Source organism: Tachysurus fulvidraco, chromosome 23, assembly GCF_022655615.1.
Source record: "Tachysurus fulvidraco isolate hzauxx_2018 chromosome 23, HZAU_PFXX_2.0, whole genome shotgun sequence".
Classification (NCBI taxonomy): Eukaryota; Metazoa; Chordata; class Actinopteri; order Siluriformes; family Bagridae; genus Tachysurus; species Tachysurus fulvidraco.
In genome coordinates this window covers 8,549,299-8,570,156 of record NC_062540.1, presented here as the reverse complement: position 1 = coordinate 8,570,156, position 20,858 = coordinate 8,549,299, and the positions used below count along the sequence as shown (strand labels likewise).

General features: G+C 38.8%; 1 protein-coding gene across 3 annotated transcripts in view; it reads left to right on the top strand.

Moving 5' to 3' along the window:
- plxnb1a (plexin b1a) overlaps nucleotides 1–11,351 on the top strand; it is a 61,465-nt gene extending 50,114 nt beyond the window's left edge. For all 3 annotated transcript variants that reach the window (XM_047807416.1, XM_027145267.2, XM_047807417.1), the window contains 16 exons: nucleotides 487–635; nucleotides 739–839; nucleotides 925–1,142; nucleotides 1,240–1,418; nucleotides 1,877–1,943; nucleotides 2,096–2,242; nucleotides 2,459–2,624; nucleotides 2,856–2,959; nucleotides 3,911–3,995; nucleotides 4,094–4,266; nucleotides 5,738–5,898; nucleotides 6,316–6,463; nucleotides 6,603–6,667; nucleotides 7,072–7,144; nucleotides 7,355–7,429; nucleotides 9,192–11,351. In XM_047807416.1, coding sequence (XP_047663372.1) covers nucleotides 487–635; nucleotides 739–839; nucleotides 925–1,142; nucleotides 1,240–1,418; nucleotides 1,877–1,943; nucleotides 2,096–2,242; nucleotides 2,459–2,624; nucleotides 2,856–2,959; nucleotides 3,911–3,995; nucleotides 4,094–4,266; nucleotides 5,738–5,898; nucleotides 6,316–6,463; nucleotides 6,603–6,667; nucleotides 7,072–7,144; nucleotides 7,355–7,429; nucleotides 9,192–9,296 — 2,016 coding nt within the window. In that variant the 3' untranslated portion in view covers nucleotides 9,297–11,351. The remainder of the gene's footprint in view (nucleotides 1–486; nucleotides 636–738; nucleotides 840–924; nucleotides 1,143–1,239; nucleotides 1,419–1,876; nucleotides 1,944–2,095; nucleotides 2,243–2,458; nucleotides 2,625–2,855; nucleotides 2,960–3,910; nucleotides 3,996–4,093; nucleotides 4,267–5,737; nucleotides 5,899–6,315; nucleotides 6,464–6,602; nucleotides 6,668–7,071; nucleotides 7,145–7,354; nucleotides 7,430–9,191) is intronic.
- Nucleotides 11,352–20,858: the final 9,507 nt, after the last annotated feature.

Below are 20,858 nucleotides of genomic sequence, written 5' to 3'. Positions count from 1 at the left end.
TGTAGACTGCCAATCTTGATTGAGACTACAATTTCTCAGTAGGACTCAAGATGCCAGACATGGTGATGGAGATTGGAAGTTGTGGAAGTTGTGAAATTTCTGTGTTGATTTAGATCTATGTTTAAGGTTGTCCTCATGCTTAGTGTCTTATCTTATGGTTTATGTTTTTTGGGCAAAAATCTTGCCACCAATCTTCACCTGAGCTCTGGTTTCTCCAGCTTTTTCAGATGTAAATCACTGTGTGTAATGTTACTGTATAATTTCTACCCATTGTTATGAAGGTTGCCAACAGTTCTCATTGTCTTAGCTTTAATTGTCTGCATGTTTATTGGGGTAAACCTGCCTATTTATTAGTTGGTTCCAATCATTCATTTTGTGACAACGAAAAGACTTCTTTTCAAAATGAAAAATGAAAATGAATAACAGCAGAGATTCATAAGAATACATCGTTCCCATCACAGCATGTCCTGTCTTTTGTATGTATAGGTTAGAATGGGAAATCTGAACTTCTCCCTGGGAAGGGTGCAGTACGACTCTCTCGGCCAGGCCTTTTTTCCTCTGGAAGCTCAGGTGGGCGTCGGAGTCGGTGCCTCTATCGTAGCACTTATTGTACTGGTCATCGTGCTCATATACAGGTACAACACTGCACACTACAAGAGAAACTGTAGTCATTGGTGATAGTTTGGTGTGTGTCTGTGTATGCTTATGCACATGTTTGTATATATGTGGCTTTATCAGGAGGAAGAGTAAACAGGCTCTGAGGGATTACAAGAAAGTTCAGATTCAGCTAGAAAACCTAGAGACCAGTGTGAGAGACCGCTGCAAAAAGGAGTTCACTGGTATTATACTCTTGTGGACAGTGTTTAAATGTAAACTGGAAAATGTTGGCAAAACCCTTGTTATAACACTACAAACTGTCTTTAGATTTGATGACAGAGATGATGGACATGTCTAGTGACTTAGTGGGCTCTGGGATTCCCTTTCTGGACTATCGCAACTACGCTGAGAGGATATTCTTCCCTGGACATCGGGAGTCACCACTGAAGCGAGATCTGGATGTGCCAGCTTGTCGCCGAACTACAGTAGAGCAGGGCCTCGTCCAGCTCTCTAATTTACTCAACAGCAAACTGTTCCTGATCAAGGTACAGTAGCCTCCTCTACATATCCAAATATTTTTAATTCTGACATGATATGACATCTTATTGTATAGTGATGTTAAATATATATGTGCATGTGCAGTTCATCCACACTTTGGAGAGCCAGAGGACATTCTCTCCGCGGGACCGTGCATACGTGGCCTCCCTCCTTACAGTGGCACTGCATGAAAAGCTGGAGTATTTCACTGACATTTTGAAAACGCTGTTGAGTCACTTGGTGGAGCAATACACCACCAGAAATCCCAAACTCATGCTGCGCAGGTCAGTGCTCAGCTTCTTGATCTGGAACAAAGGAGAAAATGTTTGCTCAAGACCAACAAATAAGTTTATATTGCTATTCCCGAAAACCCACTATGCTTATCACATTGTCTGCAGTAAGATAAGATAATATCAGTTAAGTCTCTGGTTTACTGATCAGGGTTTAAGATCTAGTCGTCATCAAGCAAACACCTTGAGCAAGGCCCTAAAACTCTCTCTGCTCCAGGGCTACTGTATATTCCGCCCAGGCTCCAGCTTCCTGACATGATGGGAAATGTAAAGAAGAGTATTTCACTCTGCAATAATGTATATGTGACAAAGAAAGGCTGCTTCTTAAATAATTTTAAAGAGTAGATACAGATTTAACTGTGATTTTTTTCTTTTGAGTTTGCATTTAGAAACACAATTTTCGCAGACCTTAACATGCCATGCATTTCAGCTGCTCTTCTCTTGTTTTGCAGGACTGAGTCAGTAGTAGAGAAGCTGCTTACCAACTGGATGTCCATCTGCCTTTATTCCTTCCTCAGGGTACATTCCACACATCTCACCCCCAGCAAACTGTAGCTCTAATCATTAGATCTAATCTAAACTTTCTGATTAAATCCATCTTTACTTGGATTTAAAATGCTCTCATGGTATTGTGTGAATAATATTTCACTCCGTTTCTTTGTGTGATGCAGGAATCAGCAGGAGAGGCTTTGTATATGTTATTCCGAGCCATAAAACACCAGGTGGATAAAGGCCCTGTGGATGCTGTAACTAGCAAGGCCAAGTATACACTCAATGACAACCGGCTCCTGCGTGATGATGTGGAGTACCACATATTGGTAAGAAATACACCTGGTGTAAAATTTTACTGTAACATAGTCACGTCTTTCCATGTGTATTTGTACACAGCCTTGTATAGACAGTGTATAACACTGATCATTATTTTATAAAAGATTCACAGACAGTTCACTATAAAGAACTATAAGATTGATTCTATGCTTCAAATGAACTAATGGTGTATTATATCCACAACCTGTTCTTTTTTTGTGCTTCAGACACTGAACGTTTTGGTAACCAGTGCAGGCACACATGAGTCTCAGACAGTTCCTGTGAAAGTGCTGGACTGTGACACCATCACACAGGTGAAAGAAAAGATTTTGGAGCACACATGGAAGGGCACATCATACTCTCAGAGACCCTCGACAGACTCAGTGAACTTAGGTAAGAGCACCTGGACTGAGTAGAGTGTAGCCTGCCGATAGTAGCTAGTTACAGTAGTAGTAAAGAAAATGATACCTGCCAACAAGCATATCATGGTGTCAAAACTCTAATAAAAAAGATATGTTTTAGATATCGTGAAATCTTTTATCAGCTACTAGCATTGTTTTTGTTTTGAACAGTGACTTTAGGGAAGGAGAAGTTAATATTGTCTCTATTTCACTGCTAATGTAGAATGGAGAGCTGGGATGGCAGGACATCTAATCCTGTCCGATGAAGACCTGACCTCAGTGGTACAGGGCTCATGGAAACGGCTAAACACTTTGCAACACTACAAGGTCCAGTCTGTGTATTTTACTTTAATGTTGTGTTTAAAAAGGCAAATAATTATTCACTATTTACTCAGAAAATCTTCTGTTTGATGTTCTTCAATAAATCAATGACATTTTCAGTATATTTTCAAAAATTATCAGGGTTCAAGCATATGCAAGTGCATGTGTAAAAAGATTTTGTTTTTTTAGTAAGTGTGCAAGAACTTAAATTGGAGACAAATTGACAAGACAATGACACATATGATACTCCAACGGATTCCAAAAATAAATTACAGCCTCTTCAACACACAATCCCAAATGGCTGACACCCAAAATGTCTAACACAGAAAAACTGGATATTATTTTAATTAAAAATGCCTCTGTTAATGTACAGAAACCACTTCATTGCTTTTAGGATAAATTGTACAGAAGATTTAAACAAAACTGACAATTTTTCAGCTCACAATTCATTTTTGCACATTCTATGTATGAACATGGTGACATTGTGGCTTCATCATGTGGCCGATTGGGGTAAGACTTTGTGCTGTACAGACAAAAGAAATTCAGTGCTATCTCAAATATTCAAATTTTACATACCCAATACCCAGTGTAATGTGGGACAACACTATACCTTTCTTTATTATGAAAGCCTTTCGAAGGACATGGAAAATACACTTCCCTCTACACGTGCAGGCTCACTGCTAAATTTCTTCATATGCATGGTGAAGCAGTGTCAGAAGCAGATCAGTCTCACATATAATATACAACAGCTTTACCTTTCTTAGCATATTAGGTGTTCTATCTCTTTTTTGTAGTATTGGTGATATTTGATGTCAGTTGAGTAAATGACAGATCAGCAATAATCAAATAATAAATAATGTATTTTCATAGTTTATGTTCATTTGGTGTATGTATCTGATATATTGATTGTTTTACAATAGTTAGCTGTTCTTACATTGGTTCTGATTACTGTATCAGGTTCCTGACGGTGCCACGGTAACTCTAGTGTCACGACAATCCAAACATGTCGACCATGACAGTCATGACTACATACCAGGAGAGAGTGAGTCTTGCAGTACACTGCTCTGGCATTTATCTGAATAGTACCACATAACCACGTTACTCTCTTTCATACTGTCTGTCTGCCTGTCTGTCTGTCAGAGACTCCCATGCTGGAAGATGGGGAAGACGAAGGGATAAGGCTGTGGCATCTGGAGAAATCTAGTGAAGAGCCAGAGCTGTCCAAACACAGACGAGGGAGTCTAAGAGAACGAGAACGTGAGAGAGCTAAGGCAATACCGGAGATCTACCTCACACGCCTACTGTCTATGAAGGTTGTCCACACAAAGATACACACACACTTTAAAGCCTTGACCAAAAAAAGATCAAAAGAGACTCTGGCTCTCTACACATTGAGACGGTGATGACACAATTTTTGATGACATTATAATAATTTAAACAACACTGACAAAAGAAACTTGATGCTGCATCAAGGTTGATACTATGGGAACGCTTATTTGAGGAAGTTGTGTCTGAATCTCTGTGTGCACACAGTACTCAAGCTTCTTTGTCTTCAGGAAGGGCTCTGTGTATGTTGTCTCGATTGTTTGTTAGGAAAAAAGGACATTTAAAAAGCACGAGGACAAAAAAGAGACATGTTGGCAAGCAAGCATTTTAAGAGGTGTGTGCATCTGTGCCCCTGATGTGAGAAGAGCATGCCCGGTCTTGTTGCAATGGTCAGCATGCACAGGCGCAGACCCATTAGGTGATAAAGAAGGAGTGCTGGGGCCAGGGGAGTGGCGTCTCCACCCCCCAGGAGGTGGATCACAGATCTGTTTGCCCCAAGGAGTCGACTCACTGTCCACTATGTTATTTCATATCTCATCTGGACCCTCTGGGCCTGGATGCCCTGGTACAGACATGGCCAAGGCTCCACCTGTACACCTTTCCCCGGTACTTCTGAGACTTTTCTGACTCTAAAGATGGCTCTGCTCTTAGCCTTGGCCTCCCTCAAAAGAGTGGGAGATCTGCAGTCCTTTCAGTCACCCCCACCTGCCTAGAATTTGCTCCCAGGGCGGGATATTTCCCCAAGGTGCTCAGGATGGTCGGTTGACCTGTCAATCTACATGCCTGCTGTCCTCCACCCCATGAGTCTACAGAAAAGGGGAGGCTTGCTTTGCCCAGTAAGGGCCTTAAGAACTTATGTCCACCACTCAAGTTAGAATAAGTCACCACTGGAATAAGTCTTGCTCCCTGTTTGTCTGTTTTGAGTGCTGGAACAGGGGCAATTCGGCCTCCAAGCAGTGCCTGGCACACTGGGTATTAGAGGCCATTACACAGGACTATCTCTCAACTTCCTCAAAGAAGCGTTCCCATATTGTCAGCCTTCTCTGGGATCCAGAGTACATACATAACCTGGTGTAGGTTTATATGTTATATACATTTCTTAGCTTCATTACATGCATCTCTGTCATGCTGCTTGTGTAGGCAAGCTAGACAAGAATATTCTAATGTAAATAATCTTTTGAGATCTACAACAGTGATAATAAGCTTCTTACATTGGCAGACAAAGTTGGATGAGAGTTTTTCCACCATTTTTTTTACTTGAAAGGCTTCAGGAAATGTGGTGTAATTTCCTTTAGTCTTAGTGATCGATGCTCCCTGGTATTATTTATGAATTATGAGATCTTCAATTGTGAATTGTAGGAACAAACTTATCTATAAACATGGACTGCAATCAAATGTAGATTAAAGCATTACCTGAAATTAGCTTTGCTTAGCAACGCAGCTGTCTTTGTGTTGCAGGGCACACTGCAGAAGTTTGTAGATGATTTGTTTGCTGTGATTCTCAATACCAGTCAGCCAGTTCCTCTGGCTGTCAAATATTTCTTTGATCTGTTGGATGACCAGGCAGCACAACACAATATTACTGACCCTGGAACCATTCACATCTGGAAGACAAACAGGTAATAGGGCTATAATATAATACTGTATTATTAGTTGCTGGGAATAATGATATGTTCACATGTGTCTGGAATTATTGAAAAGTTTCCCACTACGTATCTTAATCGTAATAATGCTCAGAGAAATTTGATTTGTGATTTTTCTAAGATGGGAATCCACCATTGCACATGAGAGCATGGTTTCTGTAATGGATGCCAGGTTTTCTCTTGATTGTTGTTTATTAGCAGCCATTCTATTCATGTTATATTTTTTTTTACACTGAGAAAATAGCTTGTATTTGACCTAAACTGCATTATTGCTGAAGTGGAAGTACTTCTGAAGCGGGAAGTAGGGTCATTCTAATAGCACATAAAGTCTGTCGAACTGTGAGAAAGACAAACATAAGCCAATGACTTACAGTATATGTCACTGCCTTGCAGTCTACCACTGAGGTTCTGGATCAATATTCTGAAGAACCCACAATTTATCTTTGATGTGCCGGCTTCAGACAGCGTGGATGCAGTGCTGTCTGTTATCGCTCAAACCTTCATGGACTCCTGCACTATCGCTGACCACAAACTGGGCAGGGTAAGCCAATCCGGAAGGAGGAGAAACTTAACACAACTAGCAAGCTGAAGCAAAAAATCTGAATATATTTGAAATTTCAAGCCTTTTTGGAAATTAATGTTGTAAGCAGTTTTAATTACATATGAATTTTCTTGGACAGGATTCTCCTATAAACAAATTGTTGTATGCTCGAGACATCCCACGCTACAAACAGATGGTGGAAAGGTGAATGGCACTGACATTTCTTTTAATTCAACTAGTTGTTTTTGTGGGTGTTGTGAATTCCATTATTATTTGCATTAAAGGTGGGGTCTCTATTGTTTGAAAGCCAATGTTGGCTTTTGAAATCACCAAAAATAAACACACCCCTAACCCAAATGGGTCCCACCCCTGTATTGATAGCTCTGCCCACACATACATATGTAACCAAGGCAACTAATGGAAACTAATGACACTTTATCATTTTTGATAAAGTGTAGGCTCAAAATGACTCAATTTTGACACTTTAGGGAAGAACAATACAACTGCATTCTTTTTAATAATGACTTTAATTTAATTAAGCCCACAATGCCTTATATGAATCAACATTAATTAGTAAAGTAACCAAGAACTTTTGTATATTTGTACAGGTATTATGCAGATATAAAGCACATTTCTTCCAGTGACCAAGAAATGAACTCTGTTTTGGCTGAGCTGTCCAGGGTAAATAAATCCTCTTGTCTTTCTTTAATTTGATAGATACTACATTGGTACTACATTTGTCTGAATACTGTGTCACTTGCACTGAATTCATTACTAAAGAAGAAAAATAATAACAATTACCTAGTGTATGTGTTTACCTGTATCTTTTTTTGTAGGGTTTTTTACCTTAATGTCATTTGCTCTTATTGTACATCCATTTTGTCTTTGCAGAATTACTCAAGTGAAGTAAATCATCTAGTGGCCTTGAATGAGTTATACAAATACATCAACAAATATTATGATCAGGTAAGAAAATATTGACCTGCTTTAACCAACAGTCATTGAAATTAAGAAAGTTAACACTCTGTCATGTCTCTGTTTTAGCTACCAAGGTTTAAGTAAGTGTGTCCACATCAATGTCTATAAACAAACAAATGATCTCATTTTTGAAGATAACTCTGGGAAAATGTGTAGGTTGGTAGGTATACTAAGTACTAGAATATACTGTATAAAAAAATAAGGAAAAAGTACATCAAATTAGTAGCAGGTTTTCTAGATAACTCCTAGCATGCGATTATAAATAATTGCAATGTGCATCAGATTTTAAATAATGGTGAAATCAAATCTCAGTGACCTGATTCTCAATGAACTCAGATGAACTGATTCACAAATGAACTCAGATGAACTGATTCACAAATGAACTCAGATGAACTGATTCACAAATGAACTCAGATGAACTGATTCACAAATGAACTCAGATGAACTGATTCACAAATGAACTCAGATGAACTGATTCACAAATGAACTCAGATGAACTGATTCACAAATGAACTCAGATGAACTGACTCACAAATGAACTCAGATGAACTGACTCACAAATGAACTCAGATGAACTGACTCACAAATGAACTCAGATGAACTGACTCACAAATGAACTCATGAACTGAATCTCAATGAACTCAGATGAAAAGATTCACAAATGAACTCAAATGAACTGAATCTCAGATCTTTGATTTTTGTAATAAAAAAATGGCTACTAAAACTCTTTATTGGGGAACTACAAATGGGACATGAGGTTAAGAAAATCATTTCCAGTGTAGATCTAATAATTGTTTAGGAAATGGAATAACACTTTGTTCATTTCAGACTCTCATGTCTCCTTTATAAATACAGAGATTTATCCTGAAACTTGGCAGGAGGTATTTTGGAAAACACATCTAGTGACTAGCTCTAATATCAGGAGGGAGATTAAATTAAAGATAAGAACTTGCTGTAGAAAATGTGGACATCAGTTGGAAATAACACCCATTTTCTGTTGTTATGCCCAAAATATAAAAAAAATATATTAGAAGCATGTATTTGATGCTCTTAGAGAAATCCTCTACCAACTTATTAGTGAGCATCCAGAAGGTATCGAGTGTAGAGCTAAAATATATTTGCTACGAAGCCTAATAACAGCCACTATTAAGTGTATCACATCCAGATGGTTGCATTTTCAGCATCAGAGGACAAAATCTGCAGAGACGGATCCCTACAATCCTCTTATTAATGCAGTAATATCCTTCATCCCATGTCTTCTGTTCAACACTTTTGAAGTCATCCACTTTTCTCTTATGTATTTTACTTGTTTATTTATCTACTATTTAATTTTTTAAATTTTTCTTTTCCCCTGTTTTACTTTCTTGTTCTCTGCATTATCAGATATACATGGATGTATATCTATGTTGCACTCAAGTCTCTAGAGAACAGTAGATCATTTCTTCTAATAAACCTGCCAGAGCCGCTTGTATAGGAAAAACAAACACGGCAAAAGTAGCACTGGATTAGACTGAACGTCAATGTTAAAAATAAAAAATATGGGTTAAAAAATAAATAAATTAGATGAGGGCAGAGTATATTGCTGCATGCATGAGAGCTAGCCCGGAGACTTAAACAAACCATTTCTTTTAATCATTTTGTTTAAGAAGCTTAACATTTTACGATCTTAATCTGTAGACTCCCTTAATAGATAAATAGCCTTAACTATTTATTTGGATTAATTTTTCACTGCTTCTCTCTCCATTACCAGATAATCTCTGCTCTAGAGGAAGACTCCAATGCTCAGAAGATGCAGCTTGGCTATAGGCTTCAGCAGATCGCAGCAGCTGTGGAGAATAAAGTTACTGATCTTTGACCTGCTAACTCGGGCTGAAATTTGAGGAGAGACAGAAAATGAAACAGGAGCGAAGGATGGAGGACAGAGAGTGGGGAGGAGCTCAGACCACCGGAAGCATGAATGCAGAGACTGGGACTTCTCAGAGGTGATTTAAAGGAAAACATTACGTGGAGAAATGAAGTGTGTGCTACAGGCAGAGTGGCAACAGTACGATTATGGTGTTAAGGTATTTCACTGCAGTTCATTCGTCTGTCCAGCACAGCTCCAGCTGGATCACTCCTGCTCACCTGCTCATTAACAATACTTTATATTTGCAATATGCTAGCAGGTTGTCTAGATCTCCAACACTGGACTATAACGAAATACTTCTTAATATACCTTAATCTTGATTTTTGTAAATCTCTTCATTGCACTTTGGAGCTTAAGATTTTCGTCCCTCACATATTTGAAGGATGCTCCATATCAGCTTTTTAAAAGATGTCTTAATAAAATCACTGCCCACATGGTTTGTTTTACAACAGCCCTAACCATGTCTTTTTATTTTTACCTGACCTAATTAATTTGTTGTCTTTCTAATGTACAGTAACTGCAGATCTGTTTAACAGAAATACACATAGCATGTATTGCTACTGCTCAGTAACACACGCAGTTTTCTAAGAGTTCAGGTGCATTTCTCCTGGACAAGCAAACACACCATTTAATACATATGAATGTGCATTGCTTAAAGAGGGATTAGCCTGATGAAAACGGCTGCTGCAGTTTAAAGAGTACGTTTGGACTTTGGAGTCTTCTTTCTGATATTTAACATGGTGCACGATGTACAATAAGTTACACACTAAATACTGAACTATATGAGGAGGTTTATTCAGCATTTAGGCCAAACGAGAATGAAGATGATTGAAGCAGACAGTCCTCTTTATGCCGTTTAATGGTACTATATTGTCCGATGCACAATATAGTAAAATAACTGTACAGTTAGCATCAGATTTAGAAATGTACACAACAAGAGATCCACAGTGAAATAACACAGAGGTTTTTAAAGAAACAGCAGCATAGAATGAAATTGTAACATAGAAATAGCAGTGTCACTATCACTTCCACAACTTTGCTATGCATAAACTATTCCCATGAGCACATCACACACCTTACACAGCTCTGCATGATGGTCCATATTTGTGTCTTGTTTTTATCACTTTCGAATTTTATTTGTCATTTGTTGCTCTGTATGCACTGAAGAGCTACGTGATGAATTCACATTGTTGATGTACTTCTGTGCAGTTATAACTGAGGCACTGTAATTATTGAACAGTTGTTACTAACTAGCCCTGTTTCACCTTGTAACATGTATAACCAAAGGCTCAGTCACAAGCAAACCATCTCCCCCTTCTCTTAGCGGCTACATTGAACATATGGAACAGAAAACAAAAAAGTTTCATCTAGACTTTAACTATCAAACATATGACACAGCACTGAATTGAATAAAAGCACAACGCATTAGGCATGCTAAAGTGAAGATCATTTCAGTATGCATGAACTATTTGTGTGCTCTTTATATAACTCTTTACATGTATTTCATTGTTGCTTTTAATAAACAGGGTGTTGAACATGAGGTTCAGTAGTGTGTATAGCTCTACACTGTTTATCTGCAGAATGTGCCAGCTGTATTTATTTATTTATAATCTTTCTGACTGGCTGCTCGCAGTTGATTCATGTGAAGACCAAATTGCCATAAATTATTTCTCACCCACTTTTGGATTGCTCTGAATTGCTTCCACATGTCTAGTTAATTACTAATAAGTTAGATAAGTTCTTTATTTCAGTGAACCAGATGTGAAAGTTCCAGTGTTATTTTGTAAATTGTGCTTATGCTCATGTGGTAAATTTGAAATATTCTTGTGTATATCATATATTCACACTGCTTTTTTTACTTGGGATTTTATATTGTAAATATTGATTTAATCAGCCGTACACTTTCTGAGCTGTTGAGTTGTAGCTATGTGTATAGACTGGCCATTTAATAAAGCTGTCCACAGTCTGTTGTTGAAGTAAATATTCTGCCTCTGTATAAACATACCATGCCTAATGACTCAAGTTTGTCATGAATTTAAAAGTATGATGAAACTACAACATAGACTATATGGTTAAATGTTTTAAGGAACGCGAGATAAACGCTTGGGTAAGTCGTGGCCTAATGGTTAGAGGCTGAATCCTAACACCATCAAACCCAGATGTGATTAGAAGAAGAAGAAGCCTTTATTTCTCACATGTGCATTACAACACAGTGAAATTCTTTCTTCACATATCCCAACATGGTCAGAACGTACGTCATGATACATGATACAGCATCTTGGAAGGTTAAGGGCCTTTGCTCAAGGGCCCACCAGTAGCAGCTTGGCAGTGCTGGAGCTTGAACCCCAATCCTCCACCCAGAGCCATAGAGAGTTGAGCCACTACTGCCATGAAACTTTGCCACAAATTTGGAAGCACCTTATTGTATATGTCTTTGTGTGTGTCAGACAGGGAGTTGATGGAGTCAGATACGAGGGCAGAACCTCTGTAATAAAAATAAACCCACCAAAACCAATCAAACAAGGACTTGGAGAACAGATTGGCCGTAGTAACACTTTTAGAAGAAAATGTTCTATATAGAACCTTAAAGGGTTTCATCAGATGCTTCTAATTTGGAACCCTTTTAAATCGGTCATGTTTCCCCGATGAGATTAACAAACCAGACAACAAATGAAGGACGTTCTCCATACCTTTTAATTCACATATAACACCATAAGCATTACACAACATAATCCGAGACAATGACACATACAGAAAGGAAGCGTGACATACAACAATGACTAACAAAGACTGATAGAACAGGACAGGTCTAAATAGAGAACACATTAGGGATAACAAGACACGGGTGAAAAAAACACATGACCTTGGAGGAGCAGAAACACTAACAAGTCCATGAAAAGAAAAGCTGAAAAAAAGAAAAAAAAAAAACACCAACTCACCTCACCAGGTATTAACACAAATGTAATACAAAGGTGACAAATCAGAAAAAAGTGTACAATAGTGAGCGTACAAACAGTTTACAATAATCAATAAAGGAAAATGAGCAAATAAAAAAAATGTCGAAAATGGTGAATGATGATTCAATTCAAGTTTATTTCTATAGCGCTTTTTACAATGGGATTCGTCTCAAAGCAGCTTTACAGAACATAAACATAGAACAGAAGTTAAACATAAGGAGAAAAAAGAATTAATATAGTAAAAAAAAGATATATATAGTTCACAGTGTGTATGTATGTATGTATGTATGTATGTATGTATGTATGTATGTATGTATGTATGTATGTATGTATCCCCAAAGAGCAAGTCTGAGGTGACTCAGGAAGCAGTGGCAAGGAAAAACTCCCTTAAATCGGTAAGGAAGAAACCTTGAGAGGAACCAGACTCAAAGGGGAACCCATCATCATATGGGTGACATTAGAGGGTGTGATTACAAATATACAGTCAAACAAGTGTTGAATTGGTGTAAAGATCACATGGAGTTCAGATCTCCTCTTGGTATCATAGAGTCCAACTGGAGCTGGTAGATCTGTAGATGTCTCAGGATTCTCATAGAGTCAGCCTCATCTCAGTGGAGGTCCAAAATCTTCATAGCACGGAAGACGATTGGACCTTGTACAATGTCTGAATGCCTCGGGATGGGTAGAAAGAGAGAAACAGTGTAGAGGGATTAACATATTTGCTGTTCATAAAAAAGGGGCAAGTCTAACGTATTGGTGCATAATTTTTTGGGATGTATTATGTGTGTGTGTGTGTACGCCTGACTAAAGAGATGAGTTTTTAATCTACATTTAAACTGGGTCTCAGCCCCGAACACTATCAGGAAGACTATTCCAAAGTTTGGGAGCTAGATAAGAAAACGCTCTACCACCTTTAGTAGACTTAGATATTCTGGGAACTACCAGAAGTCCTGAGTTTTGTGATCTCAGAGAGCGTGAAGGATTGTAACGTGTTAGAAGACTAGTTAGATACATGGGAGCTAAACCATTAAGAGCTTTGTACGTAAGTAGCAGCAGTTTGTAATCAATTCTATATTAACAGGTAGCCAGTGTAGAGATGATAAAATTGGGGTTATATGGTCACACTTTCTTGTCCTAGTGAGAACTCTGGCAGCTGCATTTTGGACTAACTGTCACCTATTTATTAAAGATGCAGGACAACCACCTAGTAATGCATTACAATAGTCCAGTCTAGAGGTCATGAATGCATGAACTAGCTTCTCAGCATCAGATACAGACAGGATGTTTCTCAGCTTGGCAATATTTCATGATTAACTGGTAATAAACTGGAGGATTCACCATTTAATTCTACAAAATGGATAGAATTAAATGATTCATTCATTCATTCATTCATTTTCTACCGCTTTATCCGAACTACCTCGGGTCACGGGGAGCCTGTGCCTATCTCAGGCGTCATCGGGCATCAAGGCAGGATACACCCTGGACGGAGTGCCAACCCATCGCAGGGCACACACACACTCTCATTCACTCACGCAATCACACACTACGGACAATTTTTCCAGAGATGCCAATCAACCTACCATGCATGTCTTTGGACCGGGGGAGGAAACCGGAGTACCCAGAGGAAACCCCCGAGGCACGGGGAGAACATGCAAACTCCGCACACACAAGGCGGAGGCGGGAATCGAACCCCGACCCTGGAGGTGTGAGGCGAACGTGCTACCCACTAAGCCACCGTGCCCCCCCGGAGATGATTCAGTTTAATTCAATTTATTTGTATAGCACTTTTAACAATTCACATTGTTTCAAAGCAGATTTACAGAAGTATAGAAAAAAAAGTTTAAAATAAACTTACTGTATATCTCTACCATATATCCCTATGAAGCACTCTAGTGGTCTGGGGAGGAATTTTCCCCGGTCCCTGAAGACATGGCTTGCCAAAACTGGAGTGGAAAAAGTGCACTGAACACCATTGGGATGAACTGCTACACCAGCTGCCGCCTCAGTTCTCCTCAGCCGTCCTCACTGTCTGACTAAAATAATGTTCTTGTGTCTGAATAAGCACAAATCTCCACAGTCATGCTTTAAAACTAGTAGAAAACATAGCTTATAATAACTGGAATGCGATGTTTAAAAAGCATATATTGCTGTGATGGCATAGTTCTGGCCATATAGTGTACATCAGGGACATCCAACACATTTTAGGTCAAGTCCAAATTACTCAGTTCAATGTCAAATGGGATAGAGCACACAAAAAAAAAACAGTTATTAGAGCAATAATACATAAATAACTTCTTAAATGTATTAATTTCTAAACATTTATCTGAAAGGTATGTTCTAAATGCACAACTGTCCACTTTTATTAAGAAAACCTGCTCATGACCTTATAATTATCTAATCAGCAAATCATGTTAATGTTACAGTTTTTCTCGATTGCTAAAACACATTTCTTGAAACAGTCAACCATTTTCTCAGAACTGTAAACACAAAACCAAATATTCAAACTAAATTTCCAAAACCTTTGACTCTTCTGGCAAAATCAAACACTCGCCCCTAAACTATTTAACCTGTCATCAAAATCAAACTATGCTTTCAGATCATAAACACAACCCATCAATATATAAACACTATGGAGCAATCATTAGACATAACACAAAAAAATGGAGAACACAGCATCCAGGGCATGTAGTTAAAGAAAATGTTGTTTGTTACTGTATACACTGTACGTAAATGCCATTTGCAATAAAGAAAATATTACAGTAACCATCACTTAGTACTGTCAAAGAAAATTATAAATGAAAAGCATAATAAACTCAAATGTTGTGCAACTGAAAAGTCTGTTTTACACAATTCAGTCTGCCTCAGCGTCGCGTCTTCATGCTGGGTCTGGCCAGAGGACTTCATCAACCTCACAGGCAATGCTGTCCCTTGCCAGGCAACGGGGAAAAACCCTCTGGTGTGTCGGATCCAGCCTTGACAACATTCCACACCTATGTCACCACAGGCCAATTCCATAGCCTCTAGAAGACTTACCTCGTTATATGGGTTTCGGTCATAGACCTTCTACCGCCACGCAGAGAAAAATTCCTCGATTGGGTTTAGAAAAGGGCTGTATGGTGAAAGAAAACATTTAAGAATTGCTGGTTGATATTGAACCATTCACGTACACGGACAATCCGGTGAAAGCTGACATTGTCCCAAACCACCACATACACAGCATGCACTGCCTGCTGATAATCCTGGTGCTCACGCTCAAGCAGAACATCCCGAAGACCACCCAGAAAGGTTAAAAGATGTTCAGTGTTGTATAGCCCCAGGGTTGCATGATGGTGGAGAACCCCACGGTTACTTATGGCTGCACAAAGGGTGACATTGCCACCACGCTGGCCAGGGACACCCACGATGGCACGTTGGCCAATTATGTTCCTGCCTCTCTCTCTCCTCTTTGCCAGATTGAACCCTGCTTCATCAACGAAAATGCATTCATGGGGCCTTTCCATGGAATCCAGTTCAAACACTCTCTACACATGTAAAAAAGGATACATAGAGTAATTAGTTGACAGTAGTAATTGATACAGAAAGACAAACTTCTGCAAGTGTATTTGTATACACACCTTACAGTATTTACATACCCTACACTAGTATAAAGGCCAGTTTACAGTAACGGTTGGCTAGTAGCATAGAATTGTACTGTAAGCATCAGAGCTGAAAGTGTCTGAGTGTACACTTACTTGTACATATTGACATCGTAGTTCTTAGTTCTGAGTTGCGCTCAAAGGGTACTCTGTACACTTGCTTCATGCGTAGCCTGTTGCGTTTGAGGACACGATCAATGGTCGAAAGGCCGACACTGTTCATTCCTTCAAAGTTTGCATTGTCTTCAACAACTCTTTCCTGCATTTCACGCAGGCAGATTGCATTGTTTTGAAGGACCATATCAACAAAGAAAGCCTCTTGCTGTTGGGGGAACATATCAGTCCTTCCACCCGCATGTCGTAGTCTTGCAATTCTACAAGAAGGGAAAATGCTTATTTCCCACCAGTCATTTTTTTGTTGACAAAGATATGTACTGGCTCAAATGAATACAGTAAACAATTACTTTTAATTACTTTTACAGTTTTTTTGGATTGCTTACACACTAAAATTAAAAGTAGTACACTATTGGCAAAACCTTACACTCAAGAGGCAAAACATCAGCCCATATTTGCACAACTATAAGCACATTGTCAACCTCACACTTGTTGCAAAACTCTACACACAGTGATTTGCAAAACAATAAACACACTTAACATACATTACATTACTGACTGTCAAATTACTGCACTGTTCAACCAATCGGTTCAACACAGTCATCAGGTGTGCAAACACTTGTTTGCTTAATTGTAGACACACCAATCAGGTGTATAAGCACTATAATATATGTTTACCTTCTGCTCTATGTTTATGTTCTGTAAAGCTGCTTTGAGACAATGTCTATTGTAAAAAGCGCTATACAAATAAACTTGATTGAATTGAACTTGAATTGAATATAAAAAGCAGCAGGTGAGTTCATAGGTCTTCAAGCACAATGTAAAGAGTCAGAGAAAGAGTAAGATGAGGAGGAGAACAAGGAGAACGAGAAGGAGGAGGAGGAAGGGGAGGAAGAGGAATCAACAGAGGAGGAATCAACAGAGGAAGAGGAAGAGATGGAGGCCATGCTGGAGGTAGAGGTAGAGGTAGAGGAAGAGGAAGACAAGAAGGTGCTCAAAGAGGACCGAAAAGGACCGAATCTGACAAATGAGATCCGCGCAACACTGGTTGACCACGTTGTCAACCACGGCCTGACGCTGAGGGAGGCTGGACTGCGAGTACAGCCAAATCTAAGCCAATACACAGTGGCAAGTGTGATAAGAACATTTCGACTGGAAAATAGGTACAGTGTATTGTAAAAATATCATCATATCAACATCATATCTAAACTGAACTACACAATTATGCATGACACTGTTCTTCAGAGAGTTTTACAAATGGATGGAGAGGAGATCCAGCATGAGTTCATATACGTAGATGAGGCTGGGTTCAACCTGACGAGAACACCAAGGAGGGGAAGAAACATCATTGGCCTCAGGGCTATAGTCAATGTCCCAGGGCAACGTGGGGGTAATATAACACGCTGTGCAGCCATTACACAGAATGGAGTCCTCCACCGCCATGGCCATATGGGCCTTTACAACACAGCATTCATACTTACATTCTTGGACCAATTGCACAAGATAACAGCAGCAAATCAAATCGATCATATGCAATACATTGTTGTTTGGGACAATGTGTCTTTCCACCGCTCTGCTCTGGTTCAGAACTGGTTTCAGCAACGTCCACATTTCACCATCCTATATCTTCCACCATACTCTCCATTTCTCAACCCTATAGAAGAGTTTTTCTCGGCATGGTGGTGGAAGGTATATGATCTCCGTCTCCAGGCTGAGGTATCCCTCATCCAAGCCATGGAGGAGGCCTGTGACCAGATGGAGGTAGCAGCAATGCAAGGATGGATTCGTCATTCACGACATTTCTTTCCAAGGTGTCTTACTAATGACAACTTTGCCTGCGATGATGATGAAATTCTCTGGCCAGATCCAGCTAGGCGAAGAGACAATGTCTAGTTTTTTTTTGTATTTTTTACCATAAACTTACAGTACATGTCAACATTTTGGGCGTGTTGACAAATAAATGAGTTTCTTCAGTCTGCAACATTGGTCTTGTGTAGTGTTTGGTGAATTTACATTATATTTGTACTTTATTGATGGTAGCCTACTCTAATCATAGGGAAGTAGAAATGCTAAAAGTGTTTTAGGTTTATCACAGCAGAGTGTAACTCGTGCAAACAGAGTATAGTAATGTGAAACGTGTGTGTTTCATATGGTAACAAAGTGTGGTTTTTAAACAGAAGTGTATTGTTTTTACAAGAGTGTTTATTTATGCAAGGGATCTGTAGTGTTTTGCTAATTGTGTGTGTGGTTGTGCTAATTGTGTGTAGTGTTTTGAAAACACGGGTCCTGTTTTGAAAATCGTGCTTAAGCAATCCAAAAAAACTGTATTACTTCTAAAATCAATTACCGAAATGAAAAGAAACATTTACCTGTTTTCTTCTCTGAATGTCCTGACAATGGTGGCCACAGAGAATCTGCTCAAATTGGGTTGAACTCGTAGGCCTGCTTCCCTCGTTGTCATACCATGAACAAGAACATGGTCTATGACTGTTGCTCGAATATCATCTGAAATGACTGCTCTTGGTCTTCCTCCTCCTCTTCCTCCTCTTCTTCCTACTCTTCCTCCTCCTCCTCCTCCTATTACTCTTACTCTTCCTCTGCCTCTCAGATTGTTTCCCACCATTCTTACTGTACATCCAGCCAACACACCTGTGCCCTCTGAACTGGCTTATATTCTGGGCAATTGGTTTAATCACATCATTCGAAACAAGTGTGTTCAATTTTGAGTCATTGTGTTTTACAGATGACAACTGTGTTGTAGTTGTGTTTACTGTTTGCCGCGTGTGTTTACCAATTTGCAGCACAAGTGCATCAGAGTGCAAAATGTGTTTAGTGAATGAGAATGTGTTTAGAGTTTTGCCAAAAGAGTGTCTGATTTGACAAATTGGTTTAGTTCACTGAACATTTGATTCAGAGAATGGGGTTTAGTGTTTTAGCAATCGAGAAAAACTGTAATATTCACACCAAACATCAGAATGAGGAAGAATGTGATCTTAGTGATGTTAACTGTGGAATGGTTGCTAGGTTTAGACGAGATGACCAGAACGGTCTAAGATGAACGAATAGATGACCGAAGAATAGTTACACTCCTGTTACAGTCTGTGGGGAGCAGAAAATGATCTGTGGCGGCCAGGCTACAACAGCAGGTCACTCGGATAAGTGTTTATTTGTTTTTCTCATTTAGCTGGGAGAAAAAAGATATACAAAAAAAAATGGATCTAATATCAAGTGAAAATGCAATTTATAATAATGCGATAAAAAAAAAAGATTTTAAAGATATCACATAATTATTCATACCTCTTGGTAAAGTCATTGTGTATTTTGTAAGTAGCTGTTTATACCTGAGTTTATTCCAGATCTTTCAACTTTTAAGATGATTTTAAGTCAGAACATTGAATTCCTTCGCTGAGCCGGACACTTATCAGGTCAAATGACTGACGGTCCTGGCATAAATTCTTATATGAATCTCTTGGAAGTGTGAAATTTGTATATACTGCTTTTTACTTATACTACATAACGTACTGTGTTGCCTTCTAACCGTGCTATTTCCTTAACTAAAATGGAGAGGTTGACGTTACCATGTAAGGAATCGCCAGTACAGTGGAACAACACTTAGAGGTCGTGTCACTCGGTTATGGCCTTGTGACAGACTGACACGTGTAAAATTAGCTGACAGGACAGCACAAATGTCAGCATGCTTTCTGTGTGATGGAAGCTTTATAGTAAAATATTGAGAATAATTAAGCTATTACACTTACAGTATGCGCGCTTTTGGAATGAGCATCAACATATTTAACAATATTTAGGTGGAATAGCTACTTAATTATTTATAGTAACCTACAGTAGATTACTGCATGTAAAAGACTAGCACTTCTATTTGTGGTAACAATTTGTGGCCAAACAAATGCCATGGAGAGCCACAGAATCCTCAAGTTCTCTTAGAGATATAATGTTTAATTAATGATTAGGCACTCAGTGATGCAACAAATGTCTTAGCTTTTAATTTGATCAAATATGCAGCATAATTTTCAGCAACATAATCATTCATTCGTGCATTTATCTTAAGTTCTGGTCGTGGCGGTGGTGTATCAGGAGCCACTACTAGACACAAGGGAGGAAGTCACCATGAATGGGTTGCCAGTTCATCACAGAGCACCATGTACAGTATGTTCACATTCATGCATTCAATCACACCTATTTTAGCAAGATAGTTTAATCCACCAACCTGCATGTTTTGGAAAGAACCTAAGAAAACTCATGCAGACTCAGGATGCCACACAGACAGTGACCCGAGCTCAGGAAAGAACCTGGCAATGTTTCCTACCACAGAAGCTACACAGTCTCGTCTTGAAATCTTAAAATTTTGATATTTAAAGCTATTGTGTGACTTTTTATTTTAATACTTTTCAAGAAAGGTCCACAAATAATCCTGCACTTATACCTGAATGAAAACTTAATAGAATATGAACTAATTAAGTTAAGGCATGTACTAATCACCAACTAACGAAGAGATAACCTTAACTACAAGACATGTATTCATTTGTGAATTATAGTCAGCTTATGTGTGTTAAAAAGTGTCGGCCCCCTTCCTGATTATTTATTTTGTTGAACGTTTGTCATACTTTAATGTTTCAGATCATCAAACATCAAACAAATTGAAATATTAGCCAAAGATAACACAAATAAACACAACATGCAGTTTTTAAATGAAGGTTTTTTTTGTTAAGGAAAAACAAAATCCAAACTTACATGGCCCTGCATGGCCCTTTGATGATATTAACCATAAAAATGTGACAAACGATTAA